Below are 17831 nucleotides of genomic sequence, written 5' to 3' on the forward strand. Positions count from 1 at the left end.
AATGTGCTTTACATTTAGAATGTTTAGAATGCAGAGGAAGACAGACAACGTGCTTTACATTTTGAAGGTTTAGAATGTTTAGAATGCAGAGGAAGACAGACAACGTACTTTACATTGGGGAAGGTTTAGAATGTTTAGAATGCAGAGGAAGACAGACAACGTGCTTTACATTTAGAAGGTTTAGAATGTTTAGAATGCAGAGGAAGACAGACAACGTGCTTTACATTTAGAAGGTTTAGAATGTTTAGAATGCAGAGGAAGACAGACAACGTGCTTTACATTTAGAAGGTTTAGAATGTTTAGAATGCAGAGGAAGACAGACAACGTGCTTTACATTTAGAATGTTTAGAATGCAGAGGAAGACAGCGTGTGTGTGTGTGTGTGTGTGTGTGTGTGTGTGTGTGTGTGTGTGTGTGTGTGTGTGTGTGTGTGTGTGTGAAGAGGTTTGTGTGTGTGGGTTTGCATGTGTTTTGTCAGTTACTGGAACAACTGGGCTGGACTTCCGAAACAGGCACACACAAACACAAACAGTGTGTGTGTGTGTGTTGGTCCACATTGACAGATGAGGGTAATGATTGATGAATGATCAATGTCCAAGAGAGAGACAGAGAGAGAAACACATTGTGTATTGAGGCAGGCTAGTTGGTTAGTCCGTCAGGAGTCACCATGGGGAAAAAGACAGCGTTGACAATACTGCTACTAGGAGTTCTACACATCACACACCTTGCTAAGGTAAGTTACACCTCATTATCATACACACACACACACAAACACACACACACAGACACACAGACACACACACACACACACACCTTGCTACGGTAAGTCACAAGTCTCCCCGCTCTTTTATAAGCATTTAATGCAGCTGTTTTTAAATTATGCTGAAAAGACCTGCGACCTTTATATTATATGACCTGTTTCTCCTGTATACTATGACCTGTATCTCCTGTATAATATGACCTGTATCTCCTGTATACTATGACCTGTATCCCCTATATTATATAGACCTGTATCTCCTGTATAATATGACCTGTATCTCCTGTATAATATGACCTGTTTCTCCTGCATACTATGACCTGTTTCTACTATATAATATGACCTGTATCTCCTGTATAATATGACCTGTATCTCCTGCATACTATGACCTGTTTCTACTATATAATATGACCTGTATCTCCTGTATAATATGACCTGTATCTCCTGTCTGTATAATATGACCTGTATCTCCTGTCTATATAATATGACCTGTATCTCCTGTATAATATGACCTGTATCTCCTGTCTGTATAATATGACCTGTATCTCCTGTCTATATAATATGACTTGTATCTCCTGCATACTATGACCTGTTTCTACTATATAATATGACCTGTTTCTCCTGCATACTATGACCTGTATCTCCTGTCTGTATAATATGACCTCTATCTCCTGTCTGTATAATATGACCTGTATCTCCTGTATAATATGACCTGTTTCTCCTGCATACTATGACCTGTTTCTACTATATAATATGACCTGTATCTCCTGTATAATATGACCTGTATCTCCTGTCTGTATAATATGACCTGTATCTCCTGTCTATATAATATGACCTGTATCTCCTGTATAATATGACCTGTATCTCCTGTCTGTATAATATGACCTGTATCTCCTGTCTATATAATATGACCTGTATCTCCTGCATACTATGACCTGTTTCTACTATATAATATGACCTGTTTCTCCTGCATACTATGACCTGTTTCTACTATATAATATGACCTGTTTCTACTATATAATATGACCTGTATCTCCTGTATAATATGACCTGTATCTCCTGTATAATATGACCTGTATCTCCTGTATAATATGACCTGTATCTCCTGTATAATATGACCTTTATCTCCTGTATAATATGACCTGTATCTCCTGTATAATATGACCTGTATCTCCTGTATAATATGACCTCTATCTCCTGTCTGTATAATATGACCTGTATCTCCTGTATAATATGACCTGTATCTCCTGTATAAAATGACCTGTATCTCCTGTATAATATGACCTCTATCTCCTGTATAATATGACCTGTATCTCCTGTATACTATGACCTGTATCTCCTATATTATATGACCTGTATCTCCTGTATAATATGACCTGTATCTCCTGTATAATATGACCTGTATCTCCTGTATAATATGACCTGTATCTCCTGTATAATATGACCTGTATCTCCTGTATAATATGACCTGTATCTCCTGTATACTATGACCTGTATCTCCTGTATAATATGACCTGTATCTCCTGTATACTATGACCTGTATCTCCTATATTATATGACCTGTATCTCCTGTATAATATGACCTGTATCTCCTGTATAATATGACCTGTATCTCCTGTATAATATGACCTGTATCTCCTGTATAATATGACCTGTATCTCCTGTATACTATGACCTGTATCTCCTGTATAATATGACCTGTATCTCCTGTCTGTATAATATGACCTGTATCTCCTGTCTGTATAATATGACCTGTATCTCCTGTATACTATGACCTGTATCTCCTGTATAATATGACCTGTATCTCCTGTATAATATGACCTGTATCTCCTGTATACTATGACCTGTATCTCCTGTATAATATGACCTGTATCTCCTGTATAATATGACCTGTATCTCCTATATAATATGACCTGTATCTCCTGTATAATATGACCAGTATCTCCTGTATAATATGAGCTGTATCTCCTCTATAATATGACCTGTATCTCCTGTATAATATGACCTCTATCTCCTGTCTGTATAATATGACCTGTATCTCCTGTATAATATGACCTGTATCTCCTGTCTGTATAATATGACCTGTATCTCCTGTATAATATGACCTGTATCTCCTGTCTGTATAATATGACCTGTATCTCCTGTATAATATGACCTGTATCTCCTGTATAATATGACCTGTATCTCCTGTATAATATGACCTGTATCTCCTGTATAATATGACCTGTATCTCCTGTCTGTATAATATGACCTGTATCTCCTCTATAATATGACCTGTATCTCCTGTATACTATGACCTATATCTCCTGTATAATATGACCTGTATCTCCTGTCTGTATAATATGACCTGTATCTCCTGTATACTATGACCTGTATCTCCTGTATAATTTGACCTGTATCTCCTGTATAATATGACCTGTATCTCCTGTCTGTATAATATGACCTGTATCTCCTGTATAATATGACCTGTATCTCCTGTATAATATTACCTGTATCTCCTGTCTGTATAATATGACCTGTATCTCCTGTACACTATGACCTGTATCTCCTGTATAATTTGACCTGTATCTCCTGTATAATATGACCTGTATCTCCTCTCTGTATATTATGACCTGTATCTCCTGTATAATATGACCTGTATCTCCTGTATAATATGACCTGTATCTCCTGTCTGTATAATATGACCTGTATCTCCTGTATAATATGACCTGTATCTCCTGTATAATATGACCTGTATCTCCTGTATAATATGACCTGTATCTCCTGTCTGTATAATATGACCTGTATCTCCTGTATAATATGACCTGTATCTCCTGTATAATATGACCTGTATCTCCTGTATAATATGACCTGTATCTCCTGTCTGTATAATATGACCTGTATCTCCTGTATAATATGACCTGTATCTCCTCTCTGTATAATATGACCTGTATCTCCTGTATAATATGACCTGTATCTCCTGTATAATATGACCTGTATCTCCTGTATAATATGACCTGTATCTCCTGTCTGTATAATATGACCTGTATCTCCTGTATAATATGACCTGTATCTCCTGTATAATATGACCTGTATCTCCTGTATAATATGACCTGTATCTCCTGTCTGTATAATATGACCTGTATCTCCTGTATAATATGACCTGTATCTCCTGTATAATATGACCTGTATCTCCTGTATAATATGACCTGTATCTCCTGTATAATATGACCTGTATCTCCTGTATAATATGAGCTGTATCTCAGATATTATACCAACTGAGGCTCCATCTCTAAACTCTGACCTGTGACCTCTAACCTCTTCCCAGGGGATCAATCCTGAGGTGAAGGTTTCATCAAAGATCAATAAATTCCCCAAATATCGGTCAACCACCACTGCCCCCACCACCATCACCCCTGCCCCCACCACCATCACCCCTGCCCCCACCACCATCACCCCTGCCCCCACCACCATCACCCCTGCCATACCCCGTACTGACCAGTACCTTGGACCAGAAGAATGTCTGGATCAGAAGTACACACGTCTGTCCTGCCATCGGGTCTTCTGTCCCCCATGGATGCGATGTATGGAGGGAAGGTAATGATCGTGTGTGCGTGCGTGTGTGCGTGTGTGTGTGCGTGTGTGTGTGCGTGCGTGTGCGTGCGTGTGCGTGCGTGTGTGCGTGTGTGTGTGTCACCAGGTGTGTGTATGTGTCACCAGGTGTGTGTGTCTGTCTGTCACCAGGTGTGTGTGTGTCACCAGGTGTGTGTGTGTGTGTCACCATGTGTGTATGTCTGTCTGTCACCAGGTGTGTGTGTAAGCTGCCCTACCTGTGTCCGAAGGACGGCATGGCTCAGGTGTGTGTGTAAGCTGCCCTACCTGTGTCCGAAGGACGGCATGGCTCAGGTGTGTGTCTGTCTGTCACCAGGTGTGTGTGTAAGCTGCCCTACCTGTGTCCGAAGGATGGGATGGCTCAGTTGTGTGTCTGTCTGTCACCAGGTGTGTGTGTAAGCTGCCCTACCTGTGTCCGAAGGACGGCATGGCTCAGGTGTGTGTGTCTGTCTGTCACCAGGTGTGTGTATAAGCTGCCCTACCTGTGTCCGAAGGACGGCATGGCTCAGGTGTGTGTGTCTGTCTGTCACCAGGTGTGTGTGTAAGCTGCCCTACCTGTGTCCGAAGGACGGCATGGCTCAGGTGTGTGTGTCTGTCTGTCACCAGGTGTGTGTGTAAGCTCTCCTACCTGTGTCCGAAGGATGGCATGGCTCAGGTGTGTGTGTCTGTCTGTCACCAGGTGTGCGTGTAAGCTGCCCTACCTGTGTCCGAAGGACGGCATGGCTCAGGTGTGTGTGTCTGTCTGTCACCAGGTGTGCGTGTAAGTTGCCCTACCTGTGTCCGAAGGACGGCATGGCTCAGGTGTGTGTGTCTGTCTGTCACCAGGTGTGTGTGTAAGCTGCCCTACCTGTGTCCGAAGGACGGCATGGCTCAGGTGTGTGTGTCTGTCTGTCACCAGGTGTGTGTGTAAGCTGCCCTACCTGTGTCCGAAGGACGGCATGGCTCAGGTGTGTGTGTCTGTCTGTCACCAGGTGTGTGTGTAAGCTGCCCTACCTGTGTCCGAAGGACGGCATGGCTCAGGTGTGTGTGTCTGTCTGTCACCAGGTGTGTGTGTAAGCTGCCCTACCTGTGTCCGAAGTATGGCATGGCTCAGGTGTGTGTGTCTGTCTGTCACCAGGTGTGTGTGTAAGCTGCCCTACCTGTGTCCGAAGGATGGCATGGCTCAGGTGTTTGTGTCTGTCTGTCACCAGGTGTGTGTGTCTGTCTGTCACCAGGTGTGTGTGTAAGCTGCCCTACCTGTGTCCGAAGGACGGCATGGCTCAGGTGTGTGTGTCTGTCTGTCATCAGGTGTGTGTGTAAGCTGCCCTACCTGTGTCCGAAGGAGGGCATGGCTCAGGTGTGTGTGTCTGTCTGTCACCAGGTGTGTGTGTCTGTCTGCCACCAGGTGTGTGTAAGCTGCCCTACCTGTGTCCGAAGGACGGCATGGCTCAGGCGTGTGTCTGTCTGTCACCAGGTGTGTGTGTAAGCTGCCCTACCTGTGTCCGAAGGACGGCATGGCTCAGGTGTGTGTGTCTGTCTGTCACCAGGTGTGTGTGTAAGCTGCCCTACCTGTGTCCGAAGGACGGCATGGCTCAGGCGTGTGTCTGTCTGTCACCAGGTGTGTGTAAGCTGCCCTACCTGTGTCCGAAGGACGGCATGGCTCAGGTGTGTGTGTCTGTCTGTCACCTTTGTGTGTGTAAGCTGCCCTACCTGTGTCCGAAGGACGGCATGGCTCAGGTGTGTGTGTCTGTCTGTCACCAGGTGTGTGTGTAAGCTGCCCTACCTGTGTCCGAAGGACGGCATGGCTCAGGTGTGTGTGTCTGCCTGTCATCAGGTGTGTGTGTAAGCTGCCCTACCTGTGTCCGAAGGAGGGCATGGCTCAGGTGTGTGTGTCTGTCTGTCACCAGGTGTGTGTGTCTGTCTGCCACCAGGTGTGTGTAAGCTGCCCTACCTGTGTCCGAAGGACGGCATGGCTCAGGCGTGTGTCTGTCTGTCACCAGGTGTGTGTGTAAGCTGCCCTACCTGTGTCCGAAGGATGGGATGGCTCAGGTGTGTGTGTCTGTCTGTCACCAGGTGTGTGTGTAAGCTGCCCTACCTGTGTCCGAAGGACGGCATGGCTCAGGTGTGTGGGCACGATGGAAGGACCTATCTGTCTTACTGCCAGGCTATGGCTGTCTCCTGTCGGAGTAAACAACCAATCATGTCACACTTTGGAGGAGAGGGCTGCTCTAAAGGTAACTAACACATTTAGACACACCCACAGACAGGCATGGAGATAGACAGACAGACAGGAAGACAGACAGGGAGACAGACAGACATGGAGACAGACAGACAGACAGACAAACAGGAAGACAGACAGGGAGACAGACAGGGAGACAGACAGACATGGAGACAGACAGTCAGGGAGACAGACAGACAGGGAGACAGACAGGAAGACAGACAGGGAGACAGACAGGGAGACAGACATGGAGACAGACAGACATGGAGACAGACAGACACGGAGACAGACAGACAGACAGGGAGACAGACAGGGAGACAGACATGGAGACAGACAGACAGGGAGACAGACAGGGACACAGACAGGGAGACAGACATGGAGACAGACAGACATGGAGACAGACAGACACGGAGACAGACAGACACAGAGACAGACAGACAGACAGGGAGACAGACATGGAGACAGACAGACATGGAGACAGACAGACACAGAGACAGACAGACAGGGAGACAGACAGGGAGACAGCAAGACATGGAGCCAGACAGACACAGAGACAGACAAACAGGTAGACAGACAGGGAAACAGACAGGAAGACAGACAGACAGGGAGACATACAGGGAGACAGACAGACAGGGAGACAGACAGACATGGAGACAGGGAGACAGGGAGACAGGGAGACAGGGAGACAGACAAGGAGACAAACAGGGAGACAGACATGGAGACAGACAGGGAGACAGACAGGGAGACAGACAGGAAGACAAACAGGGAGACAGACAGGGAGACAGACAGGGAGACAGACAGGAAGACAGACAGGGAGATAGACATGGAGACAGTCAGACACGGAGACAGAAAGACACAGAGACAGACAGACAGACAGGGAGACAGACATGGAGACAGACTGACATGGAGACAGACTGACATGGAGACAGACTGACATGGAGACAGACAGACACGGAGACAGACAGACAGGGAGACAGACAGACAGGGAGACAGACAGACAGGGAGACAGACAGACAGGGAGACAGACAGACAGGGAGACAAACAGGGAGACAGACATGGAGACAGACAGGGAGACAAACAGGGAGACAAACAGGGAGACAGACATGGAGACAGACAGGGAGACAGGCAGACAGACAGGGAAACAGACAGACAGGGATACAGACATGGAGACAGACAGACAGACATGGAGACAGACAGAGAGAGAGACAGAGAGACAGACAGGCAGACAGACAGAGAGATAGACAGAGATCGAGAGATAGAGAGACAGACAGACCAAAATACAATATCAAGGCCCAGACCAGTGTGATCAGGATGGAAAATGAGTAATCTTGTTATATTTTAATGTCGCCCCCTCCCTCCAGACAGTATCAAGGCCCAGACCAGTATGATCAGGATGGAAAATTAGCAATCTTGTTATATTTTAATGTCGCCCCCTCCCTCCAGACAGTATCAAGGCCCAGACCAGTATGATCAGGATGGAAAATTAGTAATCTTGTTATATTTTAATGTCGCCCCCTCCCTCCAGACAGTATCAAGGCCCAGACCAGTATGATCAGGATGGAAAATTAGTAATCTTGTTATATTTTAATGTCGCCCCCTCCCTCCAGACAGTATCAAGGCCCAGACCAGTATGATCAGGATGGAAAATTAGTAATCTTGCTATATTTTAATGTCGCCCCCTCCCTCCAGACAGTATCAAGGCCCAGACCAGTATGATCAGGATGAAAAATTAGTAATCTTGCTATATTTTAATGTCGCCCCCTCCCTCCAGACAGTATCAAGGCCCAGACCAGTATGATCAGGATGGAAAATTAGTAATCTTGTTATATTTTAATGTCGCCCCCTCCCTCCAGACAGTATCAAGGCCCAGACCAGTATAGATGAGGAGACCGGTGTGGTCAGTATTGTGTTACCCATTCAAGGGAAGCTGCTAGTGTGTGGAGTCGGAGGAAGAGGAGGATCCAACTGGAACATGGCTGCGGCTAACGTAGCCTGTTATGAGAAGAGTCCGTGGTAAGAACACACACACACACACACACACACACACACACACACACACACACACACACACACACTGCTTATTACATATTTTGTGTGTGTGTGTGTGTGTGTGTGTGTGTGTGTGTGTGTGTGTGTGTGTGTCTCTAGGGGAGCGAAGGAGGCCAGCTCGGTGCTGTATAAAACCATAAAGGACCCCGATGCAGACCACTGTGTCAGCATCCTTTGTCAAGGATACGAGAACAGCCTCACCGAGTGTTCCTTCTCCGGCAGAACTCCTCTCGGCCGCGACGACAAGGTCGCCACGGCAACCTGTTACCACAAACCCAAAGGTCTTGACTGTGACCCTTAACCATTTTGATTGATCCAATTGATTGATTCCTGTCTCCAATTGGTTGTCTTTTGACTGAGTGTGGCTCCCCATTGTTCACCCAGAGGGGTCGGCGTGTGAGTTCAGGTGCGTCAACGACAAGTGTGTGTCGTTGGAACAGACGTGTGACGGAGTGGACCACTGCGGAGACAGGAGTGATGAGATGTGCTGCACAGGTACGTAACATACACACACACACAGACACACACACACACACACACACACACACACACACACACACACTGAACCACATTTCCCACTCTGTGATGTGTGTGTAACCCTCTATCTGTGTGTGTGTGTGTGTGTGTGTGTGTGTGTGTGTGTGTGTGTGTGTGTGTGTGTGTGTGTGTAAGTAACCCTCTATCTGTGTGTGTGTGTCAGCCTGCAGAGGGGACTCTGCGTTCTGGTGTAAGTCAGGAGTGTGCTTGTCCAAAGAGGCTGTAGAGGACGGTATAATGGACTGTCTGGGAGGAGAGGACGAGATGAGCAAACACATCACTAAACCTGGTGGGTTTAGACGCACACACACACACATTTGCACACACACATTCGCACACACACACACACACACACACACACACACACACACACATTCGCGCACACACATTCGCGCACACACATGCACACACATTTGCACACACACACACACACACACACACACACACACACACACACACACACACACACACACACACACACATTCGCACACACATTCGCACACACATTCGCACACACATTCGCACACACACACACACACACACACACACACACACACACACACACACACACACACACACCACACACACACACACACACACACACACAGGAAGACAGTCTCCTAATGTATTTCTCCTGTTTCCACAGTAGTTGGCCGCAGTGGATCACATGGTAAGAACCTAACTATATACAGTATGGACTCTTTCAAGTTTTTAAAACATTTTTAAACTATTTTCTACACTGTAGAATAATAGTGAAGACATGAAAACTATGAAATAACACATATGAAATCATGTAGTAACCAAAAAAGTGTTAAACAAATCAAAATAGATTTTATATTTGAGATTCTTCAAAGTTGCCACCCTTTGCACACTCTTGGCATTCTCTCAACCAACTTCACCTGGAATGTTTTCCAACAGTCTTGAAGGAGTTCCCACATATGCTGAGCACTTGTTGGCTGCTTTTCCTTCACTCTGCAGTCCAACTCATTCCAAACCACCTCAATTGGGTTGAAGTCGGGGATTGTGGAGGCCAGGTTATCTGATACAGCACTCTATCACTCTCCTTCTTGGTCAAATAGCCCTTACACAGCCTGGAGGTGTGTTGGGTCATTGTCCTGTTGAAAAACAAATGATAGTCCCACTAAGCGCAAACCAGATGGGATGGTGTATCGCTGCAGAATGCTGTGGTATCCATGCTGGTTAAGTGTGCCTTATCAGTGTCACCATCACACCTCCTCCTCCGTGCTTAACTTTTAACAAGGCCTGTTAATTGAAATGCATTCCAGGTGACTACCTTGTGAAGCTGGTTGAGAGAAAGCCAAGAGAATGCAAAGCTGTCATCAAGGCAAAGGGTGGCTACTTTGAAAAAATCTCAAAAATATTTGTATTTGTATAACACTTTTTTATATATAGACAGTTGAAGTCGGAAGTTTACATACACCTTAACCAAATAAATTTAAACTCAGTTTTTCACAATTCCTGACATTTAATCTGGGTAAAAATTCCCTGTTTTAGGGCAGTTAGGATCACCACTTTATTTTAAGAATGTGAAATGTCAGAATAATAGTAGAGATAATTATTTATTTCAGCTTTTATTTCTTTCATCACATTCCCAGTGGGTCAGAAGTTTACATTCACTCAATTAGTATTTGGTAGCATTGCCTTTAAATTGTTTAACTTGGGTCAAACGTGTCAGGTAGCCTTCCACAAGCTTCCCACAATAAGTTGGGTGAATTTTGGCCCATTTCTCCTGACAGAGCTGGTGTAACTGAGTCAGGTTTGTACACCTCCTTGCTCGAACATGCTATTTCAGTTCTGCTCACAAATGTTCTATAGGAGTGAGGTCAGGGCTCTGTGATGGCCACTCCAGTACCTTGACTTTGTTGTCCTTAAGACATTTTGACACAACTTTGGAAGTATGCTTGGGGTCATGGTCCATTTGGAAGACCCATTTGTGACCAAGCTTTAACTTCCCGACTGATGTCTTGAGATGTTGCTTCAATATATCCACATAATTTCCTGCCTCATGAAGCCATCTATTTTGTGAAGTGCACCAGTCCCTCCTGCAGCAAAGTACCCCCACAACATGATGCTGCCACCCCCGTGCTTCACAGTGTTTTTTTGATTTGCAAGCCTCCCCCTTTTTCCACCAAACATAACAATGGTCATTATGACCAAACAATTCTATTTTTGTTTCATCAGACCAGAGGACATTTCTCCAAAAAGTACGATCTTTGTCCCCATGTGCAGTTGCAAACCGTAGTCTGGCTTTTTTAATGGCAGTTTTGGATCAGTGGCTTCTTGCTGAGCGGCCTTTCAGGTTATGTCGATGTAGGACTCGTTTTACTGTGCATATAGATACTTTTGTACCTGTTTCCTCCAGCATCTTCACAAGGTCCTTTGCTGTTGTTCGGGGATTGATTTGCACTTTTCGCACCAAAGTACGTTCATCTCTAGGAGACCTTCCTGAGCGGTATGACGGCTGCGTGGTCCCATGGTGTTTATACTTGTGTACTATTGGTTGTACAGATGAACATGATACCTTCAGGTGTTTGGAAATTGCTCCCATGGATGAACCAGACTTGTGAAGGTCTACAATTTTTTTTCTGAATTCTTGGCTGATTTCTTTTGACTTTCCCATGATGTCAAACAAAGAGTCAATGAGTCAAAGGTAGACCGTAAAATACATCCCCAGGTACACCTCAAATTGACTCAAAGGATGTCAATTAGCCAATCATAAGCTTCTAAAGCCATGACATCATTTTCTGGAATTTTCCAAGCTGTTTAAAGGCACAGTCAACCTAGTGTATGTAAACTTCTGACCCACTGGAATTGTGATACAGTGAGTTATAAGTGAAATAATCTGTCTGTAAACAATTGTTGGAAAAATGACTTGTGTCATGCACAAAGTAGATGTCCTAACCGGACTTGCCAAAACTATAGTTTGTTAACAAGAAATTTTGTGGAGTGGTTGAAAAACAAGTTTTAATGACTCCAATCTAAGGGTGTGTAAACTTCCGACTTCAGCTGTATTTACATATATACTCACTCACATAATATACTCTGAGTATATTATATATATATATATATATATATATATATATATATATACAAAACATTATGAACAGACTCATGGTTAGAACGGAGCAAATATGTAAATAACAAAAACTGACTGTTTGTTTGTTTTCAGATACCAGAGTTTTAGAGTTCATTTCTCCTAAACAAGGTACATATCGTTTTTTTTCATCAAAATTAAGTTCAGTATTTTGTTATGTTTTTATCCACCCTGTTCTAGTGTCTTTGGTGTTTTGTTGAATGTTTTTCATTTAGTATTTTGGTATTACTTCACATTATTATTATATAATTTAGTATTTGGTATTTTTACGTAGTCTAGTCCTCTCTTCTGAAAGTATTCAAGCCTCCTTTTTCAAAATGTTGTTAATTGTCGATCTACAAAAATACTAGAATTAAAAAAAAGTAAAAATACTAGAATTTTAAAAAGTATTTAATAAAAGTGAAAAAACAATTCTAATAAAGAAATAATAACAATATTATAATAATATATAATATTGTCTGACTTTTCCCTCGTTATGTGATGTTAGAGCTTATTATAAAATTATAAAATAATGAAATTACATTTTTTTTTTTTTTCGTTTCATCAATACCCCATACTGACAATGCAAAAATAGGTTTTTAAAAATGTTTGTAAATGTAAAAAAAATAGTGTTCAGACCCTTTACTCAGTGTGTTGAAGCACCTTTAGCAGTGAAGAAGCGACTCCGGGATTCTGTCCTTCTAGGCAGAGTTCCCCTGTCCAGTCTCAACATCAACAGTGAAGAAGGGGGGCGGCAGGGTAGCCTAGTGGTTAGAGCGTTGGACTAGTAACCGGAAGGTTGTGAGTTCAAACCCCCGAGCTGACAAGGTACAAATCTGTCGTTCTGCCCCTGAACAGGCAGTTAACCCACTGTTCCCAGGCCGTCATTGAAAATAAGAATTTGTTCTTAACTGACTTGCCTGGTTAAATAAAGGTAAAATAAATAAATAAATAAAAAAAACAGTGAAGAAGCGACTCCGGGATTCTGTCCTTCTAGGCAGAGTTCCCCTGTCCAGTCTCAACATCAACAGTGAAGAGGCGACTCCGGGATGCTGTCCTTCTAGGCAGAGTTCCCCTGTCCAGTCTCAACATCAACAGTGAAGAGGCGACTCCGGGATTCTGTCCTTCTAGGCAGAGTTCCCCTGTCCAGTCTCAACATCAACAGTGAAGAGGCGACTCCGGGATGCTGTCCTTCTAGGCAGAGTTCCCCTGTCCAGTCTCAACATCAACAGTGAAGAGGCGACTCCGGGATGCTGTCCTTCTAGGCAGAGTTCCCCTGTCCAGTCTCAACATCAACAGTGAAGAGGCGACTCCGGGATTCTGTCCTTCTAGGCAGAGTTCCCCTGTCCAGTCTCAACATCAACAGTGAAGAGGCGACTCCGGGATTCTGTCCTTCTAGGCAGAGTTCCCCTGTCCAGTCTCAACATCAACAGTGAAGAGGCGACTCCGGGATGCTGTCCTTCTAGGCAGAGTTCCCCTGTCCAGTCTCAACATCAACAGTGAAGAGGCGACTCCGGGATGCTGTCCTTCTAGGCAGAGTTCCTCTGTCCAGTGTCTGTGTTCTTTTTCCCATCTTAATCTTTTCTTTTTATTGGCCAGTCTGAAATATGGCTTTTTCTTTGAAACTCTAGTTTGCACTATTCTGTGTACCTAGAAGGCCAGCATCCCGGAGTCGCCTCTTCACTGTTGACGTTGAGACTGGTGTTTTGCGGGTACAATTCAATGAAGCTGCCAGTTGAGGACTTTCGAGGTGTCTGTTTCTCAAACTTCATACTCTAATGTGCTTGTCCTCTTGTTGTGCACCGGGGCCTCCCAGTCTTCTTTCTATTCTGGTTAGAGCCAGTTTGCACTCTTCTGTGAAGGGAGTAGTACACAGTGTTGTACGAGATCTTCAGTTTCTTGGCAATTTCTCGCACGGAATAGCCTTCATGTCTCACAGCAACACCATCGTCCCGTTTCAAGCAGACCACCATAGTCCCTGTGCCCAAGAACACAAAGGCAACCTGCCTAAATGACTACAGACCCGTAGCACTCACGTTGGTAGCTATGAAGTGCTTTGAAAGGCTGGTAATGGCTCACATCAACACCATTATCCCAGAAACCCTGGACCCACTCCAATTCGGATACCGCACCAACAGATCCACAGATGACGCAATCTCATTCGTTACTCCACACTGCCTTTTCCCACCTGGACAAAAAGGAACACCTATGTGAGAATGCTGTTCATTGACTACAGCTCAGCGTTCAACACCATGGTGCCCAACGAACCTCATACCAGGTGGTAAATGGTAGGCAACAACACATCTGCCATGGAGGCCCCCCCCAGGGATGCGTGCTTAGTCTCCTCCTGTATTCCCTGTTCATCCACGACTGCGTGGCCACGCACGACTCCAACACCATCAGGTTTGCTGACGACCCAACTGTTGTAGGCCTGATCACAGACAACGATGAGACAGCCTATAGGGAGGAGATCCGAGACCTGGCAGTGTGGTGCTAGGATAACAACCGTGGACTGCAGAAAAAGGAGGGCCGAACACACCCCCATTCACATCGACAAAGCTGTAGTGGAGCGGGTCGAGAGTTTTAAGTTCCTTGGTGTCCACATAACCCAAATCATGGCCCAAACACACCAACAAAGTTGTGAAGAACTAAGACACTGCATTGCAGTGCTTGAGGCATCACTACATACCCAGCTTCGATCCTGGGCTGTGTCGCAGCCGGCCGCAACAGGGAGACCTGTGAAGCGGTGCACAATTGGACCAGCGTCGTCCAGGTTAGGGGAGGGATTGGTGGCCGGGATGTCCTTGTCCCATCACACTCTAGCAACTCCTTGTGGTAGGCCGGGCTCAGTGCACGCTGACATGATCACTAGTTGTACAGTGTTTCCTCCAACACATTGGTGCGACTGGCTTCCGGGTTAAGTGAGCAGTGTGCCAAGAAGCAGTGCAGCTTGGCTGAGTTGTGTTTCGGAGGACGCGTTGCTCTCGACCTTCGCCTCTCCCTAGTCCGTACGGGAGTTGCAGCGATGTGACAAGACTGTAACTACCAATTGGATATCACGAAATTGGGGAGAAAAAGGGGTAAAAAGTTGTTTTAAATTATATTAAAGTTGTGGAGGGCACGACAAAGCATTTTCCCCCTCAGGAGACTGAAAAGATTTGGCAATGGTCCTGAGATCCTCAAAAAGTTCTACAGCTGCACCATCGAGACCATCCTTACCGGCTGCATCACTGCATCACTGCCTGCTTGGCATCCGACCGTAAGGCGATACAGAGGGTAGTGCGTACAGCACTGGGGCCAAGCTTCCTTCCATCAAGGACCTCTATACCAGGCGGTGTCAGAGGAAGGCCCAAAAAATGGTCAGAGACTCCAGTCATCAAGTCATAGACTGTTCTCTCTGCTACCTCACGGCAAGCGGTACCGGAGCGCCAAGTCTGGGTCATAAAGGCTCTTTAACAGCTTCTACCAAAATACACTTTTGAACAGCAATTAATCAAATGGCCACCGGGACTGTTTAGATTGACTCTGTACCGGTACCCCCTGTATAAAACCTCCACATTGACTCTGTACCGGTACCCCCTGTATATAGCCTCCACATTGACTCTGTACCGTAATACCCTGTATATAGTCTCCACATTGACTCTGTACCGTAATACCCTGTATATAGTCTAAACATTGACTCTGTACCAGTACCCCCTGTATATAGCCTCCACATTGACTCTGTACCGGAACCCCGTGTATATAGCCTCATTACTAACCTGTACCTCCGCACATTGACTCAGTACCGGTACCCCCTGTATATAGCCTCATTACTAACCTGTACCCCAGCACATTAACTCAGTACCGGTACCCCCTGTATATAACCTCCACATTGACTCTGTACCGTAATACCCTGTATATAGTCTCCACATTGACTCTGTACCGTAATACCCTGTATATAGTCTCCACATTGACTCTGTACCAGTACCCCCTGTATATAGCCTCCACATTGACTCTGTACCGGTACCCCCTGTATATAACCTCCACATTGACTCTGTACCGGAACCCCGTGTATATAGCCTCATTACTAACCTGTACCCCAGCACATTAACTCAGTACCGGTACCCCCTGTATATAACCTCCACATTGACTCTGTACCGTAATACCCTGTATATAGTCTCCACATTGACTCTGTACCGTAATACCCTGTATATAGTCTCCACATTGACTCTGTACCAGTACCCCCTGTATATAGCCTCCACATTGACTCTGTACCGGTACCCCCTGTATATAACCTCCACATTAACTCAGTACCGGTACCCCTTGTATATAGCCTCCACATTGACTCTGTACCGGTACCCCCTGTATATAACCTCCACATTGACTCTGTACCGGTACCCCCTGTATATAATCTCCACATTAACTCAGTACCGGTACCCCCTGTATATAGCCTCCACATTGACTCTGTACCAGTACCCCCTGTATATAGCCTCCACATTGACTCTGTACCGTAACACCCTGTATATAGCCTCCACATTGACTCTGTACCGTAACACCCTGTATATAGCCTCCACATTGACTCTGTACCGTAACACCCTGTATATAGCCTCCACATTGACTCTGTACCGTAATACCCTGTATATAGCCTCCACATTGACTCTGTACCGGTACCCCCTGTATATAACCTCCACATTGACTCTGTACCTGTACCCCCTGTATATAGCCTCCACATTGACTCTGTACCGTAACACCCTGTATATAGCCTCCACATTGACTCTGTACCGTAATACCCTGTATATAGCCTCCACTTTGACTCTGTACCGGTACCCCCTGTATATAACCTCCACATTGACTCTGTACCGGTACCCCCTGTATATAGCCTCCACATTTACTCTGTACCGTAACACCCTGTATATAGCCTCCACATTGACTCTATACCGTAATACCCTGTATATAGCCTCCACATTAACTCAGTACCGGAACCCTGTGTATATAGCCTCCACATTAACTCAGTACCGGTACCCCCTGTATATAGCCTCCACATTAACTCAGTACCGGTACCCCCTGTATATAGCCTCCACATTAACTCAGTACCGGTACCCCCTGTATATAGCCTCCACATTAACTCAGTACCGGTACCCCCTGTATGTAGCCTCCACATTGACTCTGTACCGTAATACCCTGTATATAGCCTCCACATTGACTCTGTACCGGTACCCCCTGTATGTAGCCTCCACATTAACTCTGTACCGGTACCCCCTGTATACAGCCTCCACATTGACTCTGTACCGGTACCCCCTGTATATAGCCTCCACATTGACTCTGTACCGGTACCCCCTGTATATAGCCTCCACATTGACTCTGTACCGGTACCCCCTGTATATAACCTCCACATTAACTCTGTACCGGTACCCCCTGTATATAGCCTCCACATTGACTCTGTACCGGTACCCCCTGTATATAGCCTCCACATTGACTCTGTACCGGTACCCCCTGTATATAACCTCCACATTGACTCTGTACCAGTACCCCCTGTATATAGCCTCCACATTGACTCTGTACCGGTACCCCCTGTATATAACCTCCACATTGACTCAGTACCAGTACCCCCTGTATATAACCTCCACA

The 17831-nt window shown here is 45.3% G+C and overlaps 1 protein-coding gene across 2 annotated transcripts in view; it reads left to right on the top strand.

Annotated features, from left to right (window-relative positions):
• The first annotated feature begins 437 nt into the window (after positions 1-437).
• Positions 438-17831, top strand: part of LOC100653483 (complement factor I) — a 26657-nt gene continuing 9263 nt past the window's right edge. Inside the window, exons 1-9 of one of the 2 annotated variants that reach the window (XM_090183227.1) lie at positions 438-732; positions 4064-4332; positions 6400-6560; positions 8398-8557; positions 8693-8874; positions 8978-9088; positions 9294-9419; positions 9780-9800; positions 12321-12356. In XM_090183227.1, the coding sequence (XP_090039353.1) occupies positions 667-732; positions 4064-4332; positions 6400-6560; positions 8398-8557; positions 8693-8874; positions 8978-9088; positions 9294-9419; positions 9780-9800; positions 12321-12356 (1132 nt within the window). In that variant the 5' untranslated portion in view covers positions 438-666. Of the gene's footprint in view, positions 733-4063; positions 4333-6399; positions 6561-8397; positions 8558-8692; positions 8875-8977; positions 9089-9293; positions 9420-9776; positions 9801-12320; positions 12357-17831 lie in introns of both variants that reach the window. The other variant, XM_090183226.1, reaches the window with a different exon arrangement.

This window comes from Oncorhynchus mykiss, chromosome 9, assembly GCF_057628025.1.
Source record: "Oncorhynchus mykiss isolate SJ-2025 chromosome 9, ASM5762802v1, whole genome shotgun sequence".
Lineage (NCBI taxonomy): Eukaryota > Metazoa > Chordata > Actinopteri > Salmoniformes > Salmonidae > Oncorhynchus > Oncorhynchus mykiss.